Genomic DNA, 20,722 nt, shown 5'->3' with positions numbered 1-20,722 from the left:
CATTTCAAGCATCTTCACATGTTGGCATTGAAACATCACCTACAGATTCATTATACAAAATAAACTGCTATTGCAGGAAGAAGTTCTCACCATGGCCGCAGACAGAATACATTTTTGACTGCAGAAAGCTTGGTCTCTCTCACTTTCTCTCTCTGCCTTTCAAGATAAAAAGCCAGGCATAACACTGACTGGAATGAAACTCCAGGAAAGCAAGAACTTAAAAAGGTAACTACAATTTTCTCAGCTGCTGACAGTTCCAAACATCAATCAACCATCTTTACACCTCAAGAATACTCCAACGACTAAACTATATATTCTTTTATCTTCAGTTTGTGCTTGACAGTGTGCAAATCTACATACTTGATGCTATGTCCTCATTATTTTTTTCCCTTCAGAATTAGTTCAAGCTAACCTTTAAATCAACTCCTTATTTTTTTACACTTCAAACAACTCAATACCATTTTAATTGGAGAAATGGTCTTAGCATGCAGCTTTTCACAAGCCTTTGCTGTGAGGGGGTTGAAAAGAGGCGAACTGATTCATAGTTCACCATTTGGTCATAACATATTAGTGCTTAGTACAATCTGAGATTTTCAGTACGTTTTCATTGTTATTCCCAGCAGACAGGATAGTCTATAAAGTCTGCATTTATGTAGATGCTCTGCCCACTTGTACTGTGTTGACAGTGCAGATGCCCCACCCCCCCCCCCCCATTTTCTGGTTTCCTAGGGAAAAAATAAAAGTGTTCTGTGAATCAGCTTTTATTTATCAATTATCAGTCATCCTACATCTCAGCTTTCAAGCTTCAAGTTAGCAGTGCTGATGGAAGGAACTACAGACTTTGTGTTCACTTCCATGTTTTAATTAATGGGACGTGCTTGGCTTTCACTCAGTATCTGCAATTATCTGAGAAATGCTGAATGTATTTATGGTGTTACACACCCTTGATTGATCAAAGTGCTGCTCAAAACTCAGGCTTCTAAGAATTTATTGTAATCAGAGCAAACACCACCACCATTGCTAGCTCTTATTTTAAATGATCTGAATTTGTTTTTCCTTAAAACAAAAAGCACCCTATTCAGTTTTGCCATCTTAAAGAATTGGATGAATCCTTCTAAAAACAAGAGAATCATGAAGAAATTGTTAGTAGACTGTACCACACAATAGATAGGAGTTTAAGCTAGGATTTTCCTTATCTAAGTTATTCCAATGGTATTAAAATGTTTTCTATCTGTGCTGATTATACTTTCCACAGCAACAGATGCCATATCTGCCAAAGATATCTTCTATCAATGAATGTCACTGCATTTTTGAAAAAAATAACAGCTGGTTAGTTGCCTCCCACACATACTTTCCAGCAGTATTTTGTTTTACTATTTTTCACCTTTTAAAAAATTCATTCACAGGATGTAGGCATCGCTGCCTGGCCCAGCATTTATTGCCCAACCTGAACTGTCCAGACAGTAGTTAAGACTCAACCACATTGCCATGGATCTGGAGTCACATGTCGGCCAGAGCAGGTAAGGATGGCAATTTCTTTCCCTAAAAAGGACATTAGTGAACCAGATGGGTTTTTCCAACAATCAGTAATGACCATCATCAGAATTCCAATTTTTTTAAAAAGTGAATTCAAGTTCCACCACTGGAATTTGAACATTACCTGGGTCTCCAGATTAACTGTCCAGGGATAATACCACTAAGCTGTTGCTTCATCTCTTGCTCAAAAGGACATCCATTGACATTACCATAAAGGAAAAAAGCTCATTTCAATTCTGTATAGATTAACTCTAATGCACCTGAAAGTTATATCACAAACAAATAAACAGGCTGACACTGACAAAAAGGACTATGCTTGAATGAAGAAAGGCTGGAGAGAAAAAAAAACTTTTTTGATCCCGCTATGTGGTACAATGGAATTAGACCCGTGTTATTGCACTTACGTTTCTGATTAAAGGGTGCACTTTATAAAGGAATATTCCAGGGTTAAAAAAAGAATCCATATCTTCATATGCATCAAGTAACCATCACTTCTTACAGGACTGTTAACCCACTATTTATGGTTTTAGATGTTTGCTTTAACCTTCCCCCACCCTTGGTGAACTTAACTATGAAGACATACAGTTTTTGCCAGCAAAATAAGGACCTCTGATTTAATGGGCACCACAAGTGTGTATTTCTTTCTAGCTACTGGATATTCCTGCAATCATTTTGATCAGATGTGATACAGGACTGTAAACATTGCAACCTACGTCATTAGTCCTGAGCTTGGTGTGAAGTTATAACACAATAGTGATTTTCTTTCTCCTGATGGCAAATGGAGCCAAACATTTTGCTTGGACTGCAGTTTTTTTAGGGACAGTTATCAAGCCACAGGAGATGACAAACCCAATATTCCTGGCATTATCTGTCCATGCTTCAATATTTTGAGAACTTACCACAGGAAGTTAAATAGAAATGGTTTTGAACAACTTCCTTGCCTAACAATGGATTCCAGGCAGTCACATTTTACTGGAGTTGGGATATCATGTTGTGGCTATACAGGACAGTGGTTCGGCCACTTTTGAAATATTGCATTCAATTCAGGTCGCTGTAGGAAAGATTTTATGTAACTTGAAAGGTGCAGAAATGATTTAAAAGGATTATGCTGGGGTTAGACTGTTTGAACTATGGGGAAAAGGCAGAATATGCTGGGACTATTTTCTCTGGGGCGATGGAGGCCGAGGCCTGACCTTATAGATGTTTGTAAAACCATGACAGGCATGGATAGGGCAGATAGTCAAGGTCTTTTTCCAAAGGGTAAGGGAGCATAGAATTAGATGGCATAGGTTCGATGAGGGGGGGGGGGGGGGGGGAAAGAAGATATAAAAAGGGATCTAAGGGGCAACTTTTTCACAGAGGTGGGCATATGTGGATTGAGCTGCCAGAGAAAGTGGTGGAAGTTGGTAGAACTACAGCATTTGAAAGACATCTGGATGGGTTTAGGAGCTATGTGCCCAAATATTAACAGACAGGACTAGATTAACTTAGGACACGTGGTTTGCATGGACAAGCTGGACCAAAGGATTTGCCTTTGTGCTGTAATTCTCTATGGAGTAACAGTGAAGCACTTCACTTTTAGGAAATGAACCTTTCACGGTCATTGGCCATTGCTAACTTGGAGCTCATGACCCCAAAATTTTAGTTTGGAACTTCACACGGAATTCTGACACCTACTTTGGAAATGCTTGTTTGAATTGGTAGCTACCCAACTGGAAAGATTGTGAAAATGAATTACACATTAAAAAGGATACATGTCTTAAATTCTCAGTGTATAACAATGACAAGATAGATACTTGTCAATATAAATGAGTGACCAGAGCAAAATTAAACTTCATTATATATTTTATGATGATACTAAAGAATAGAAAAAGGTCTTTTAGAAACCAAAAGGTGGTAATCAGTCTCTACTTACCAGAGGCAAAGATGTTGGACGTTCAGCTCTGAAACTATTTTCAAGAGAGGATGGATTTGGGCTGATATCATCAGTTCTGTCCTATTAAAAAAAAGAAGTGTTGAACAATGCAATACAGAAGGTCAGAATTTGGGATTCACTGTAGAACTTTTCAACACTCTTCCAAGATTAGCTATGTACAGATGAAGCCGGTCTCTAAGCTAGATAGAAAACCACATTGCTGAATGCTGATTTATTTCAGCGGTGCCAAAATAATGGAAGTGCCATACCCTTACCCTTCATGGTGCAAGTCTATTGCAATTTCATAGAGAAAAATGCAAGTTATCTAAAATGTTATTATTAGAAATGGAGATAACAGAGGCCATCAGTTTATAAAGTTAGTTACACTTAAACTGTCCGTTCCTACTGCTCCTCCATTAATCTTTGTTTTGCCAGTAAGTTGGAAAAAGACTTGGCATTCTGAAGAGTGTGATAATGCAATTACCCCTTCAGTACAAAGAAACTAAGTTAGGGCTTGTGCATTCACTGAAAAGATTTTAATTACATTTGTAAGCCAATGCTCCCAAACCATATAGTAAAATTTAAACTTTCAGAGCCAGAGTTGAAGCGCTTGAGAATTTAGTTTTGATTTTATTTGATCTCTATCAAACAAAGAACACATTCACTTTTCTTTCTCAACTGTTCTTCAGAAACGGAAAGTTTAAAAGATTGTGTTTTGGGACGATTTCTTTCTTGAAATAAGTTGGAAGACTGAAGAGGTCAAGTGACTCATTCTGGACTCTGCCGATAAGCTTGGGTGGAGTGGTTGTCAAACCTTAAATGGTGAAAGGATACGGTTTGCCCCGGAGCATTGAAGGCTGTGGGGGAACCTTCTGGAGGTTTATAAAATCATGAGATACATGGATAGGGTAAATAGACAAGGTCTTTTCCCTTGGATTGGTGGTGGTGGTGGCGGCAGGGGATATGAGAGTTGGTCCAAAACTAGAGGGCTTAGGTTTAGAGTGGAAGGGGATATATTTAAAAAGGGACCTAAGGGGTGACTTTCTCACACAGAGGGTGGTACAAATATGGAATTAACTGCCAGAGGAGGTTGTGGAGGCTGGTACAATCACAACATTTAAAAGGCAACTGGATGGCTATATGAATAGGAATGGTTTAGAGGGATACAGGCCAAGTGCTGGGAAATGGGACTAGATTAGTTGTATTGGCACTGTAGGGATTCTATAATTGAATTGGACCGAAGAGTCTGTTTCCATGCTGTACATCTCTAGGACTCTGAGGTGGTGCAGGTTGTAAATAAGGTAATCTGTGACAACTGAGTATACTGTTAGTACAAGTCTTGTTAGCAATGCCAGGTTTCCTAAGCAGCTATACTATAAATGGCTGAGATAATTGCAAGATAGCACGGAATTGAGGACTGAAAGAATAGCAAATCAGCACTTCTACTTTGACATAGGGGCTCATGTAATTCATATTATCATTGGGAAGGATAAAAGGATAAAACAATAAAAAGCCATTGTAATATCAAGTTTTTTTTAAGATTTCCTGAACTTCTAAGCAGATAAGTCTGCAACACGTGTGAGCATTGATTGAGGGTGATCGAGGCAGCCAACCTCTGATGGATTGTACTGAATGCAGCTGGGAGCCCTCGTACATATTGAAGAAAACACATTTGTGATGATGTAAGTGAAGCTGGAAGATTTGCCTGGCTTTAGCTATAGGGTGGAAACTTCTGGGTGTCTCTCAGTCAGTTAGGTGGCTGTGTTATCCAACTGGGGAAAAAAAATGAAGCAAGTCATCTACTGGACGATGGTAACAGTTTTGGATGGGTTCCTGAGAATGTGCTGTCCACTTAAAGAGGAGAGTAAAATATAACGGTGAAGCAGGATTGTTGGTTACTTTAAAAAGTTAAATGAGGACTTTTTAAAAATAAAAACTTTAGTATGCAAGTTAATAACTGATATAATTTTTAATCAAATGTTTGTTACAATAATGCTCTTAAAACGTGATAACTTGTGTGTTCCTTCTAGTAAATTACTGAGGTATGTCAATCTTTTTAAGAAGACATTGATCTTTATATTGAATTAAATATTCCAATTATGTTAAAACATAAAACAAACAGTTCCTGTTTTAGACTGCCAGTGTAAAGGTTTGACGAACAGCGGCTAGTGCTGTGGTGGTAATGGCACCCAAGACCCATGGAGACTTTTGGGGTGGGGCAGGCTGGAGGTCATTTTGGGAGCTTGGTGTGCTGTGTGAATGACTGCTCGAAGTATGCAAAACAAATACATGATAACATCAGCATGCAAAGATTGGCCACTAGACAAGTTATCTACCAACTGTGTGGTTGATAATTGTCATATAACCCACACTCTCTTGCATAGCATAAATACATGAAAGCTGTGCCACTCCATTAAAAATATGCTAAGTCAGGTAACTCTTAGGTCTTGTTTCATGCTGAAACAAAGCTTCCGACATGTAAAGTACATTAAAGGAGTCCTGCAGTTTGCAGAAGAATGGGGGTCGAGTTTTGATGTGGTCTGTTGCCTGCTGTACAACTTTGGCATCATGCAGGAACAACCCATGCTTCCACCATTTGAAGAGCAACTCGGAAGATAGAGAAGGAAGAGGAGTGAGAGGCAAGTCATTCCTTATAACCCCTTTCCAGCTGAGTTGTTTGAAATCATTCTTTAGAGACATGACACAACTGTGACTCACTTCAGCAACAGACATAATGTCTTCCTTGCCCTCTTAATGCATTAACAAGACATCTAGTTGGTCACAATGTGGAAATTTAAAAAAAACACTAAACATAAAATATTTCAAATCCAATGTATGAATGAAATTAATCGATATTGCATACAATGATCAGCCTGTGTAATCCTTTACCCTGTTCTTGTGTGTCCTAGCATTCCTACACAATCTAGTAACTATAGTATGGCTGCTGACTTTTGAGCGGAGGAAACTGCAATGACTTTAAAGGATGGACTTAAATATCCATGCACCTAGAATAGCCATGAGTGGACTTCATCTTAGTGTAGGTGAAGCACGCTCTGTTAGTTGGCCAAGAGACACTGGCAAACATGGGAGAATTAAATGCCAACACCCCGAGAGAAGACAACAAATTCATGCTCCGTGGAGCCACTGCCACACTTACGCCAGTGCCTCACAAACTAATAATCTGTCACAAGCCAAATTGCAGAACTATTATGACAGTTTGCAATGTGCTCTGAATATTGGAATCCATAGCCATGGTGACAGCAGTCTAACATTGCAGGGCACTAAACTGGTCTTCATGATATCAACCTGAGCTTCCACAGTAGTGCTCAGACTTCTGGTGGAACAGCTTTCCGATTATGGTTGGATCCATAAAATTGGCCAAACACTTCCATTTTTGGAAAGGAGGTTTTTGAGCTTGATGTAAAGCATAGTCCAAATTAGTGCTGGACTGCTTCACATTGTCAGAATAGAATACTTTCCAGTAGGCTTCCCAGTGCACCAGCATTCCATTCTGCATACCCATCAGCATTTCTCTGTCAACTGTCATACATAGTCTTTTGCTTCCAAATTTGAGCTCAGATTCTTGCAAAGCCATTGCCATGCCCTGACTGAAGAGCATTTGTGCTCAACGTCAACAACCCATGAGGGCTGCCCCTATGCTATCCCTTAAGTTGCATGCAATACAAGTATCTGAGTTGGTACCCAAGTGTGTCAAAGTGAGTGACTGTAGTCATTGGAGTCAGTAACTTCTTCATCGTGGTCTTCTTACTGCCTGCCCACTATTAGACAAAGTTGGACTCTGTAGGTATCTAAAGAGGAGGGCAGATAGGGAAGTTTTCACTGCCTTGAGGAGTAAAAAAAAAAAAAAGGTGCGCGCTTAAACCATCTGCATGCTCATAAATTAGAAAGAAATGTGCAATGGAGGCAGGAATAATTTCAGGGGAAGAGCAGGAAGTATGACAGTAGCTACAAAGGTGCTGTCATCGAGCTCATTTCACCCTCTCAACCAGCTACAATCTCAGTAACCATCATCTCAACAACGGTCAGCATTGTCTCCTCCGAGACATCAGGACTTACATGCTGTCTAGCACTTCAACCAACTTTTGCTGACTGCAGGTATGCACAAGCATGTCCTGCAAGTAGGAAATGTGGAGCCAACAGACTGCCATCTGTTTGGATAATCTGGCTGTGGGGGCAGGGGCTTGGTGAACAGAACTCCAGGCAGAGTTCAGCAAGGTTCCTACCCTTGGTGGAAATTCTAGTGTTGTCAGAGATAGTCTGTGATGTGCCTGTCACCCAACTGGAAAGTGTACTATAATTCATAAAGCTCATGGAGCAACATGTTACAAACCTATTGCACAATCAAAATCAAAATCATCCAAAAAAAAAGTGGAAGATTTTAAACACATTTCAAACAATTAACCAAGCCTTGTAGGCTGACAGATTCTGCAGTAAAATGGTTTTACTCCACTCCAGCCTGTCCAACACTTGCAAGCTGCCCAAATACTAGGATTCCGGGGGACAAAAGAAGGTGGTTTTCTCCTTTACTTACCACAAGAATAGCGGAATTAAAAAGGTCAAATAATTCAGTGCAATACAGGCTGATTGACCTTCTTAAAAACACTCAATCCAAAAATCATCTAGATACTACCCTTCACTTTAATTACTAGGACTCACCTCCAGATGTACGCAAACAGACTTAAGCAGCTTATAGGTCGCATCCCTGGAGAGCAATGAAACAAACATAAACTGCAACAAAACAGAGTTTAAAATAGCATTAGTAAACTCCAGCTACGTTGGGTGGCGAATTATCCATGCTGTGAAATACTCTGGAGAATTTGATGTACAAGGATTCATTGCATAACTAGGTACTCACTTTCTCAAGTTCTGTTGATATGCATAGAGCATTTGGTACGAGTAAAGCAGTTTTATGTTTCTTAATTTGAGTCACGGAAAAGGCAGGTATTGCAATCTAAAATTGTAAAAAAAAATGCTTAATTGAAAATAATTTTTTAGAAGATAATTTGGAAGTACATTGTTAAATTTTAAAACTGTAAAACACAGGTAAAGTTTACAAGCTTCCAACTGTCTGTCCATCCCACCAAAACTCCAGACTGGGAACAGATCAAAGTTCTTTTATCACCGGAGATGAAATCATTATTATTGTCAAGTCAGATAGCTAAGGTAATGCTAAAAACTTGGAAGCAAATGTTTTGTTGTAAACTAGTTTTAATGGACAGTTTATAATTTAACACGTTAAAACATGGAGATAATGCAACAGTTTCAGTTTTATAAACCTAAAAGGTTTAACCATCCTTAAATCCTTGGTCACCTTTACAGAAACAAATAGACCACTAGATTTCCCACTCAAGATAAAAAAGGTGTAAATTTCCAATTAAAAATATCATAATGGTCCATTTCAACAAAGCTATCCCTTTGCCACCAAGTAACCAGTGAAATGTACAAACCTTAATATCTCTTCCAAAGACTTTGGAATTAAAGCAAATCCAGTTTTCAGACACATACAGTTTCCCTTGGTACAGTATGTCTTTTTGTAGAGCACATGTAAAACCTAAAAAAAAAGTGCTAGTATCTTAACTGTGAAAATTGCAGCAAAGAAAGTTACTTTTCAGGCTTCCATTCTTAAGTCACCAAAATATTTTAATTTGATACAGCTAGTGAGGCCATTTTTGTTAAAACGTGCAAATACTTCCAAAGCACTGACACCCAGTTGATGAATCTTTGCACTGACAGGCTGAGCTTATCCACAGAAATATTCCCTTATTCAGTTCCTGCTCCTTCCAAGATAGTTCCAACTTAGAGTAACAAGAGAGAACCAAAATTGTGCCACTGAATTTGGAGTGAGAGTTGGAAGGCGGCCAATACAAAGCCTTATCCAATGACATCAGCTGAGCAAATTCAGCTCTGAGGGTTATCTGTGATCCCATAGTATTTGACTAAGCCATCAAAAAAGCATCAACTCAGTGTAGGCTCACAATGGACAGTTAAGAAACGATATCAGAAAATGTGCAGCGCCTGCATAACAAGACAACACAGCCAAAAGACAACACAGAAACATGAACATTGTCAATTTGGTCTTTTGTTAGCATGAAGGGAGGGACTGATCTCACCTTGCAATGAGAGGGTGTATATATGTGCTGAACCGTGACTCCATCACAGACAGAAGTTAGGCATTTATGACATAGGATAGATCAATCATAAGACACAAATGACTTGTCCACTTACTTTGTTTTAATAGTTCATCCTTTTCAACGTGTTTAAAGAGCTTGTGATAGGTTGCGTTAGTCTTGGAAGGCTAATGAAAAAAAATGAAAAGTAAAAATGATCACTTACTTATCATCTTTCTCCATCCCTCCACGTTAAAGAGGGATATTTGAAAGTAAAGAAGAATTGGTTATAATAATTTCCACTGCTTTCCTGTTTTATTTCTATTGTATAACTAAAGGGAATGGCAGATTTTACTGGTTCCCATAATTTTCTGTAGTGATTTAGTTACCACTGCCACTTCCTTTAATCTTGCATCAAACTTCTGCCAGCTTGGTATCATATTGCAGACACTGTTGTTCATTTGCTCCTCTTTCACATCTCTAAATGGTTTCAATTCTCACGAAAGGCTATTGACACAAAATATCAACTGTTCCTTTCTCCATTGATGTCACCTGACGTTTGAGCTTTTCCAACATTTTCTGCTCTAATTTCAGTTCTCCAACACCCACTGTATTTTGATATCATATGGTTTAGTGAAAGCATGCAACTTAGTGAAACTTGACCTCTGCTTTCAGTTACCAGATCTTAAGCCAATTGGCAATAGTAGGTATTCTGTATCAGTTCTCAGTAGCTCAGATCCTGGGAGGCTGTACACAATTGTAGTTCACGATTCGTGAGCTTAGAATAGAATTTCCAGCTTTTGGAATGGAAGATAAAGATAAATGGAAATAAATTGGCACGCATTTTCAGGTGAATGCAATTCAAACAATTCTGAAGTTAAATACAGTTAAAAGCCAACCTTTGTTTACCTTATAAACCCATTTGATAAGAGTGTCGGAGCTTAAATGGAGTCAGGTGGTCTAGTCTTAACTTCTACAAAAGATTTGTATTGTAAGTATATTTCCCAGATATAAAAAAGGAAAGTGAAAGCAGCTTGATAGACAAAGTTAGGGAATAGGACAATTACATCTATTAACAATATAAATTAATCACAACAGGTATGAAATCAAACACTTGCAATGAAGACAAAAGAATGAGTTTCTATTTCTGTTTGAGAATATCCCAAATACTGCCACACATGGAGGGCAGAGTTCATGGTGTGAAGTTGCGAAACCAAATGTTGAGTACACAAGATAGCAAAAGTGTCTAAATCAAAATGAACTGCTGTTCAACCACCTGGCGCTGGGTTTTACTGGAATTTGCTGCAGATCTAAAACAGAGTTGTGAGGTAAAGAGCAAGATGGTGCAACTGAAAATAGAACCCAAAAGCTGTAAACACGCCTGTGGACAGAGATGTTCTGCCAAGTGGTCTTCCAGTTTGCATTTCATCGCCACAATGTTTGTGAGCACAGAATAAAAGAGAGAGAGGATTGAAGGAGGTACAAGTTGCTTCACCTTGAGAATGCGCTTGGGGCCTTGGAGAGTAAGGAGGGTGAAGGCAAAAGAGCAAATATTACACCTCTTCAATTGCATGGCAAGGTTCCCTCTCCATCATCCTTCTCCCATAGTCCCTTTCGCATGCTCTTCCCCACCATTTAGTAAAGTAAAAAAAAAAATCACATTTCCCATACTTGTTAATTTTGAAGAAGTTACATTGGACTCCAAACCATATTTCTCCACAGCTGCCTTCAAACCTGTTGAATTTCTTTATCAGTTTTTATACCAGAATTAACTTGGAGGGATGCAATCAGGCAGTTGACTTTCTGTCAATAAACTAGTTGCTATTAAGTTTGCAATCATGTGTTTTTATAAAAAAGGGAAAAAAAAAGAAGAGTCACTTAGTTAAAACCCATAGGAAACATACAAAACATCATATGTCTTGGAGAAAGCTGGAATACGGAGGAGAATTGGAATGAATTATGCTGCAGGCCTCTGGAACTTTGGATTAGTCCCAGGAATAGTAAAGCAAATTAAAACCTCTAAAATTCTTGTGATATGTAAGAAGGGAAACTCTTGGGCAGAATAAGTACAACTAGGCTTACAGTATAAATCTTTATCAGCTATTTAAGTTTATGACACTCGTTTTGTTTAATTTCTGTTGACATATAAAGTTTGGATATTTGAACTTTTCTTGATCTCGAACAGGATTGCAATACAACACACACAAGTCAGATTAGAGGACCTGCTGGCTCTGCTGTGTATGCAAGGGGATCTGGCATACATAATACTAGAGCACATAAGTGCCATGCCATTTGTGTTTTGCATTTCAGAACATGTTTCGAAAGGTAACTGAATTACGGCCCTAGCATTGTTTCCACACAGGTGAAAAAGAATCCCCGTACTTTATATTCCAATTTCAATGGTATTTTCCTAACCTTAAATGATCAAAAAAAATCTCACTTGCCCACTTGTCTGTCCTTGGCATCAATGCTCCAGCGAGTAAGAGCACAAACTAGAGGAACAACATCATTAGTCTAGGCACTTTACAACCTGATGGAATTGATATGGAGTTCAACAGCTTCAGATTGTGGACCCAATTGCATTCCTTTCTTTTCTTTTAGCTTTACTTATTACATTCTCTGCCACCATGTCCTCCCTCCCCAACTCCCACCCCAGTGGGACTGTCTGTTCTCTCCAGTCTGGCAGTTAGACACACCATTAAGTGATCACATTCCGATCACTTATTCTGCACGATCAGTCTTTCTCCCCCAGGAATAAAAACCCCACTGCTGCCTCTGGCTTAGTAGACCTTAAAAGTAAGACTGTCAAATGACAGTCACTTTGCAACATATAAATATAGAAACAGGAAATTAGGAAAACAATAGGCCTTTCAACCCTTCATTCAAAATCATCATGGCTGATCATCCAACTCAATACCCTGTTCATGCTTTTTAGTCATACCCTTTGATTCCTTCAGCCCCAAGAACTATATTTAACTCCTTGAGAATATGCAATGTTTTGAACACAACCACTTTCTGTGATAGAGAAGTCTACAGACCCACCACTCAAGAGTGAAGACATTTCTTCTCATGCCTGTTCCAATAGCCATTTAGCCACACCATAAGTCATTATGAATGTTTCCTTGGTTCATTTAACCATCTGAAGACACCAGTGAAACTCAAATATGGATCAGTAGCTTCTGAAAGGGGCAGAACTGAAACATTGGAAATATTCAGTTGGAATGTATAGAGCAATAGTCTGCTGCAGCAAATTCCATGTTCACTTAAAGAGTTGCTGAAAGCATTTATAGAGTCAGAGTCATAGAGATGTACAGCATGGAAATGGACCCTTCGGTCCAACCCGTCCAGGCCAACCAGATATCCCAACCCAATCTAGTCCCACCTGCCAGCACCCGGCCCATATCCCTCCAAACCCTTCCTATTCATATACCCAACCAAATGCCTCTTCAATGTTGCCATCGTACCAGCCTCCACCACATCCTCTGGCAGCTCATTTTATACATGTACCACCCTCTGCGTGAAAAAGTTGCTCCTCAGGATTTAGATTTGGATAACATTCCAAAAAAAACTGAAACTTGCAGTTCCCCATCAGGTTACATTTCTATTTTTAACAGCCCAGCAATGAAAAGAAATGGCCTTGGAATTACTTGAAAATTAGCTCCAAGGTCTGAACCATTGAGGGGTTTAGATGTGCCCAGGCTAAACTGACAGTTTCAGAACAGAAAGGCTATCAAATAGAATTATTATCCACACATTTCTGAAGTCTTTTTAAAAAATGTAAAATAGTGTATACTTCAATGCATACATTTTTAAAAAAATCATAGAAGCACTAAACTGAATCCAGGTTTGAACATAGCCATTTATGACAATGTCCAAGTGTGTAGCTACTATTAAGACAGACTCAGGTCAATTAGCTTATTAACTTCAGTAAATGGACAATAAGTCATGGACATACTGAAAGGTACAGCTGAAAACAAAATAAAAATTGGTAGATATAAATGTTTGTTCCTCAGTCTATTGAGTACTTCACTCTAGCTATTTTAATGTGTACTTTACCACCTGATGATTTGTACAAAAGACCTCTTGGCACTCAAGCTCAGATATGTGGCAGAGGCTCAGAAATAGGTTAGCCAAGTTATCCACGCAGTTGCATAATCTAGAAAGACCAAAAGGTGAAGGAAAGAAAAAGAAATAAGCACATTAAAATACTCACGTTGGAGGTGGACTTTTTCCTTTCAGGTTTTGTTTCATAATCTGTAGGACTGGGTGAAAACACCGTATCATAAGTCTTTGATCTGGAAAACAAAAAAATTCAAAAAGTATATCCAAAAGAAATTAACAGCTTTAAGAAATTTTTAATCAGATTTAAAAAATAACTGCATTGCAAACAACACCACAGCTTAGTAACTGTTACGGGAGAGAATCCAGCTTATGTCTTAGCTAGAAAACAAAAGTGTAGCGTTAGAATCATGACGTATTTTTTGATTATCCAAATTGCTTGAAATAGAATGATGTTTTTCTTTGCTGTGATAAAAAACTAAAAATAGAATATTGCTGGGACAAATGATAGGGAGAAATAAAATAATCTGTCTGCTTTAAAGAGGGATTGGAAATGAAGGTCATCTTCAAAACTTTCAAATATACAAATGGCGTAAAGAACACACTGTTAGAGTTCACGTGTTTGGGAAGTTGGGTGAATTCACGTAAAATGAAGAATACAAACGAAAAGCCGATCACCTGTCAAAACAACATGCTATCTTGATAAAATCAATGCAAGCATTATTTTTTTAAAAAGCCTGTATGCTAGAAACCTGAAATTGAACAAAAAATTCAGAAATATTTTGAAATATTCAGGTCAGGTATAGAGTTAACATTTCAAGTCACAGCCATTACATCAGAATTAACATCTCCGATCTGGAGCCTGCTGTGGCAGTACAGAACTATTATGTAGTAGAAATGCCAAATATTAATTCGGTGCACATTTCAGGTGAGTGACAGAAAAGCAGGGGGGAAAAATAAAGTTGTTTTTTTAGTTTCACATGTCATTAACAACACAAAGTTAAGTTGACCCTGAGGGGAAAAGTACCAATTGAACTACTTGGAATTATTTCTATACCTTGAGATCTTTTCAAAGTCAAAAAACTTGTGCTATAAAGCTACCCAAGGACATGCTTCACAAAAAGATGTAAAACTTCAAGGTGGCTTCAATTAATTCAATATGAAGCAGAAAACAAAACCTACAAGTGACCTGGAGTCAGAGTTGTGAAATGCAACGCATGACCCGTTGAAAGAGGCAGTACACTTACTGGCAACATATTTGTAAATATTTCATCAATATACAGGAAACAGAAGTTGTAGTACCTCCAGAGAACACGCAATTTTAACGTGAACATGGACAACACTCTTAACAGTGAGGTTTATAAAACTGTGAAGACCAAAGAAAGAGAACAGATGGATCTTAGAAGAAATTTTATCAGCATTTCAGTAGAACACATGAAGGGAATAATGATGGATATGCAAGTCTAGTACATAACTAAAACAGATTAAAGAGGCATGATCTGAATTAGATGAAATAAATTAAAGCGCCAAAGAAAGATTACTTCTATAAATCCCATAAAGAGAAAGGATGAAGGGGTTCATGGAGATGAACAGAACAGCAGCATACAGAAACACATTAGCAATGTCATCAGATGTCTAAATTTCACTTAAAACACTGCATCACAAATGTAACAGTAAAATGTTTGCCCAATACTACAGTAGCAGGACACAAGATATAAACATAAATAGTCAGCGACGATCGGCAATGGAGTTAATGAACACTGGGGAGGTAGCACTATTGGAGATCAACATAACGGTTTGTTTAAGAGCAATTAGATGAGTTTAAGAAAGGTCATACCAATTAATATTAAATCATGGGAATTGGTGGGGTGGGGTGACAGGGAAAGAGGTAAAAGAGGGTCACTTCTATCTAGAAGACTGCAATTTTATGATCTTTACAGGAAGTCACTCATGTAAAAAAAAACTGAAAATTTATTTCTACATAGAAAATGTGATATCATTTAAGAAAACCAAATGCCAGTAAGTGATGGACAGGTGTAATACAACTTTCACACAACTGCTACAGGTCAGAAGGAGGCCAATCAGCCCATCATGTATGCACTGGAGATGGCTGCTCCCACCTCCGGTTTACATCTTATATTATTTTATTTTCAGGAGAGCAGAGAAGGTCACAGACACAATCATTAGCCAAACCCCAGCTCTCCAGTATGTTCCATGACTTCAGACATCGTATAAACTTCTTAAGTCGACATGATCACCTGACTTTGATTCAGAGAATGAAATATTTCCAAGACCCTATTTACTCTTCAGAATAATGTTAATCTTTTGTTGATTTTTTTTCCCACTGGTAGCCACAGGAAGATATACCTTCAGGGAAGCACAAAAACACAGGCTGGGGAAGCTTCTAGCCAAAGTAACAAACCATTACAGGAGACAATGGAACTTGCACCGTTCATCATGAAGTCAGCGGACAGCAGCAGCCATAAAAAGGCACCACAAATCCTGGTGAGCAGTTGGAGTAAGAAACTCCGGACCTCAGGTGACTTTTTAGGGACAGTGCAGAGGAGTAGTGGATGATCACTTTTATTCTAATAGTGTGCGAGTTCGAATTAAGGCAGTAGGCTGGCACCAAATTAAAATGCTCCAACATTTTATTAATAAAATCATTACAGCATGAAGCAATATCTCTGCTTAGGTGATGGATCCATAACTGAACATGCTGTATATGGGAAAGTCACTCACTTGTTGGTCTGAGGGGCTTCAAGGATTTTTTAAAAAAATGTTCATTAATGGGATGTGGACACTGCTGGCAAGGTCAACATTTATCACTCACTCCTAAATACGCTCAAGGGAGGTGATCATGTGTTGCTGAAATCCTTGTGAAGGTATTCCCACACAGCATTGTTAGGTAACCGTGTTCCAGGATTAAAAGAGATAGAGAGGATGCAGCAGTTAAAAGTAGTCCTTGAGTGGTCATTAACTGAACTCGGCTTCCTTAAAAAAAAGATGCTATAACCTGAACTCAAAGTCCCCCAAAACATGAACCCTTCCAGTACATGGACTGTTCAATATCTTATTTATATCTTGTATCTTAGTTATGGATTCCCAAGTAAAAATTTACTTGCTTGGTATCTTTGCCACTCTCCCGGTCTAAAAGAAGAAACCCTAATAATAATTTTACACAAATAGAGAAAATAAATGTTTCTATGTGATTGCACAGCCTGAATAAATTACTGAGAATGGTTTTCAGGACTTCCTTTTTCAAAGAGAAAAACCCAAATGTTTTAAAAAAAAGTCATCCCTTCTGTGGAGAGAGGAGAGGAATTGAGTAAATGACAGGGATATTTGATTTCTTTGGTGCATCCTTATATTGTGTGTCTGCAGTCTTTCTGGGAAATTTCTGCATGGCTCCAAATAACTTTCAACTAATTTGTATGCCTGAAGCTTGACGTGTCCAATTTGAGTTATTAGCATTTGATACTGGGGTATTTGCATAGGATTTGGAGAACTTAAAAAGGTACAGCTGGAGACATCACCAGGGCTTTAAAAAGGTGCCTGCTGCAGTATGTCCATTTCTCCAAAGCACATATGAGCTCAGGGATCATTGCTGACTGATAACTGCAACTAAGCTCAAGGTTTTTGACATTCTGGCACTCAAATACTCTTTTCCTCAGTCAGCTGAACTGGCCTGAAACACTGAAGACATTAACAGATTTTATTGTCTGTATGCCTTTGCTACAAGGCTCCCAAGATACAAAATGATCCACATGCTTCACATTCTTGCCACTGTTCTTAATTAGAGGCAACTGCTGTGCTGTCGGAGCTATTTTGAACAGGGCTTTAGTTCCCCACTTTCTCACTCGTTTAGAAGAAGTTGAAAATGACCTTGGTTTGCAAATTTCAAAGCAAGTACGCAACAGAACTAATTCCAGCACTTTCATATTTCAAGGTTAAAGACACACTTGGCACTGAACCAATGATCACACGGTAAACAATAGTTGGAAAATTCAGAATCAACCCTGAAAAAGGAATATCAAAAAAAGGGGAGAAAAGGCATCACAGACCTTTGATTTTACAGTAAAGTGTCAACACAAAACATTTAAAACTTCAATGCAGAACAAGAATAAAATGCTATAAGGAAGTTACAAGCTGACACTTCATTTTATTAACATTTACTTCAACACAACATGGCTCATTCTTCTGAAAAAGTACAATTTTTTCAATCGAAATAAACAAACGATACTTGCCGCATTTGGTTCAAATTATATTATGCTGGTGAAGCTTCGGATTGAACAACTTATTTCTCAGTTGGCTAGCAGCCCTTAAGACTCTTAAGAGTATATCACACATAAATATTCATAGATTGTTGAGTCAAGTAATCAAAGCCAGTTCTGTGCTGAGTACCAAAAGGCAATCATACTAATCCTAATTTTTTTCAAAATGTTAAGCCAATTAGAAAAATTTGCAAGGGTAGGTATTAAAAGCAGCTCAATTCACTTTGCTGACTCTTTTACACATGTCAGCTGCATAATCTTTAACCTAAGAAAGCCTCCTTCATCATATTATAATATCATGGCTGATCTGCCAAAGGCCTCAATTCTTCTGTCTTTACCTCATCATAACCTAAACTCCTCAATATTTCAATAACGTATCTACCTCCTCTTTACATAATTTCAGTAATCTAGCCTCCACAGTCCCTACAGTAGAGAATTCCAAATATTCACAACCCTCAGAAGAAATTCCTTCATTTCTCCATTTTAAATGAATATCTCTTTTTCTGTCACCTGTCCCTTAGCTTACGACTCGCCCACTAATGGAAAAATCTTCTCAACATCTACACCATCAAGCCCCTCAGAATCTTGTACATTTCAACAAGATCATCCCTTATTCTTCTAAAAGCTATTGAATAAAGGCCTAAACTGTTCTTGATAAGTCAGCTCCTTCATCCCAGGTACCACCCTGTAGCGAGTCTCTTTTGAACGGCATCCAATGCTAGTAACGTGGGGATCACAACTATACACAGTACTCAATGTGCAGCCACACCAACACACAACGGTTGAAAATGATTTGCCTATTTTTACATTCTAACCAAATGGCAATAAAATACCAAAATTCTATTTGCCTTCTTAATTACTTGCTGCACTTGTATGTTAACATTTTGTGTTTCATGCATAAGAACAACCAAATCCCTGTGTTGCACATTTTTCCCCAGGAGTTTCTCTTCCCATTTTGATGCAGAGCAAATTCTAGATACCAAGATGTATTAATTAAGAAAGGGGACTCAAACGAATAGCACTCCTATAAATTTGGAAAACAAAATGTGGATTATCTTTTAAATCAGATTTAAATATTATAAATTGCACTGCATGACTAAGTTACATTTCTGATTAGATAATGAGAAAAATGAAGTATGGAAATTCCCATTAAAAGATTTCCCATTGAAATCTACATAAAAGTCATCGAAGTTACCATATTCAATGTAATTAAAATTGGCCCACAATTTGCTTATTTCAACTTTACATACAACATCACTAAGTTTATTAACTCCGCAGGTTCTGTAACTCACTCTGTGTGATTGGCTCTTTCTTCAAATATTAGCACTTGTATTAACAAATAGTAAAATTACTTCGAAACAAAGGAAAATCTAGATGCAGTATACACTTGACAAATCTCCAAACCAACTGTGCTCAAATTTCTGTGAACCATATTTAAAAACCAAATGTTTCAACTAGCATTCAAAATTTATATTGGCAATTAACTAAGTCTTAAAAAGGTACATATTCAGTTTCAATTTTAAATTGGCAGTACAATAGTATAAAAGCCTCTCCCCCAATAAAATTAAAACACTTAGCTGAAGGAAATATTTAGATTCATTAGGATACAAGAATACTATAGTGTTCCACAAGTTTAACAACCTGGGCACCATTACAGAAAATCAACATACAGAATAGTCCAATGTATCCAGTCGACACATTTAGTGGTTTATCAGTCAGTGGTGGGTATAGTGCAACAGTGGGTCTCTTACCTGGTTAGATAATTTCTCTTCTTGGTTTCAAATATTTCTGCATCCAGATTCAGAGACTGTAGTTGTTGATTAAGCAATTTTCCAGCTTTCTTTGGTTTATCTTCCGCTCCTGCATTTTCTGGCTCTGAGCTGCAAACAAATTCATTAGATTGCAGACCATTCAGCAGAAAAGAAAACAAGCATTCTATGAAGAAAATCCAGTTTTAAGCAAGCTACTGTGGCAATGTGCTTACAGTGTTGGTGAATTCTAGGAAGGTTCACTAAACCAACAGCTTACACTATCCTGTAATGTACTGGCTTTCATTGATTTAATGAAGAGTGATGATCTCTATTTTATTATACATTAAATTTGCTCATTAGCTCAATTTTAATTTCAATCTGAGAAGCTAACATCTGTGAGTCAGTTGCTGACAATTATGTCAATTAATGTGGATTCCTCCTGTCAGAGTTAGGTTAAAATTGAATTTATGTTGTCCAAGACACAAATCTAAAGTTACAAGCGTTGCTATGTGGATATTTTATATCCCACTGTTTCCAAATGTTAGATGCAAATCTGGAATACTCTTTTAGCAATGGTTGTTGTATAATGATCAGAAATGGAATTTTTGGAATTCCTTCCAAAATTCCCTTTGCCTACCCCAAATGTGTTATGGGGGAGGGGGCACAAGTGACACCCCAACCTTGTTTTATTTTGTTGAAGTCAAAAGGCCAAAGTTGCAACTCACTCCTTCACCTGCCATGCGGACGTAATCCCCATCAGCTTGATAGGACAATGAATACTCAAACTGCCAGTTAAATAAATGTAAAAGTATAGCTTTTAACAGTTCACTGATCCATTCACTCATTGAAACAACAAACAAATAGCTGGCCAATGGGTAAACTATACAACCAAGCCATAGAGACCAAAAGATCATGACATAGGTTCAAACTTGAACTGTTGCCTTGTAGAGACAACTGTTGTAGGAATTACAACAAACTGGGCCAGAATTGGAGGGACACTGACTGCTGTCTGTTAATTACTGACTATAAAATGAACCTCCGCAAATGTCAGATTTCACA

The 20,722-nt window shown here is 38.0% G+C and overlaps 1 protein-coding gene across 2 annotated transcripts in view; it reads right to left on the bottom strand.

Annotated features, from left to right (window-relative positions):
* The window catches only part of gramd2b (GRAM domain-containing protein 2B), a 73,779-nt gene that overhangs the window by 22,761 nt on the left and 30,296 nt on the right, over window positions 1-20,722 (bottom strand). For both annotated transcript variants that reach the window (XM_072584694.1, XM_072584704.1), the window contains exons 2-8: window positions 19,664-19,792; window positions 13,793-13,874; window positions 9,698-9,767; window positions 8,920-9,023; window positions 8,328-8,423; window positions 8,129-8,200; window positions 3,452-3,532 (exon numbers count right to left, since the gene is read on the bottom strand). In XM_072584694.1, the coding sequence (XP_072440795.1) occupies window positions 3,452-3,532; window positions 8,129-8,200; window positions 8,328-8,423; window positions 8,920-9,023; window positions 9,698-9,767; window positions 13,793-13,874; window positions 19,664-19,792 (634 nt within the window). The remainder of the gene's footprint in view (window positions 1-3,451; window positions 3,533-8,128; window positions 8,201-8,327; window positions 8,424-8,919; window positions 9,024-9,697; window positions 9,768-13,792; window positions 13,875-19,663; window positions 19,793-20,722) is intronic.

Source organism: Chiloscyllium punctatum, chromosome 2 (assembly GCF_047496795.1).
Source record: "Chiloscyllium punctatum isolate Juve2018m chromosome 2, sChiPun1.3, whole genome shotgun sequence".
Lineage (NCBI taxonomy): Eukaryota > Metazoa > Chordata > Chondrichthyes > Orectolobiformes > Hemiscylliidae > Chiloscyllium > Chiloscyllium punctatum.
Note: the sequence above shows the minus strand (reverse complement) of the source record. Positions and strands in the feature narration are given on the sequence as shown.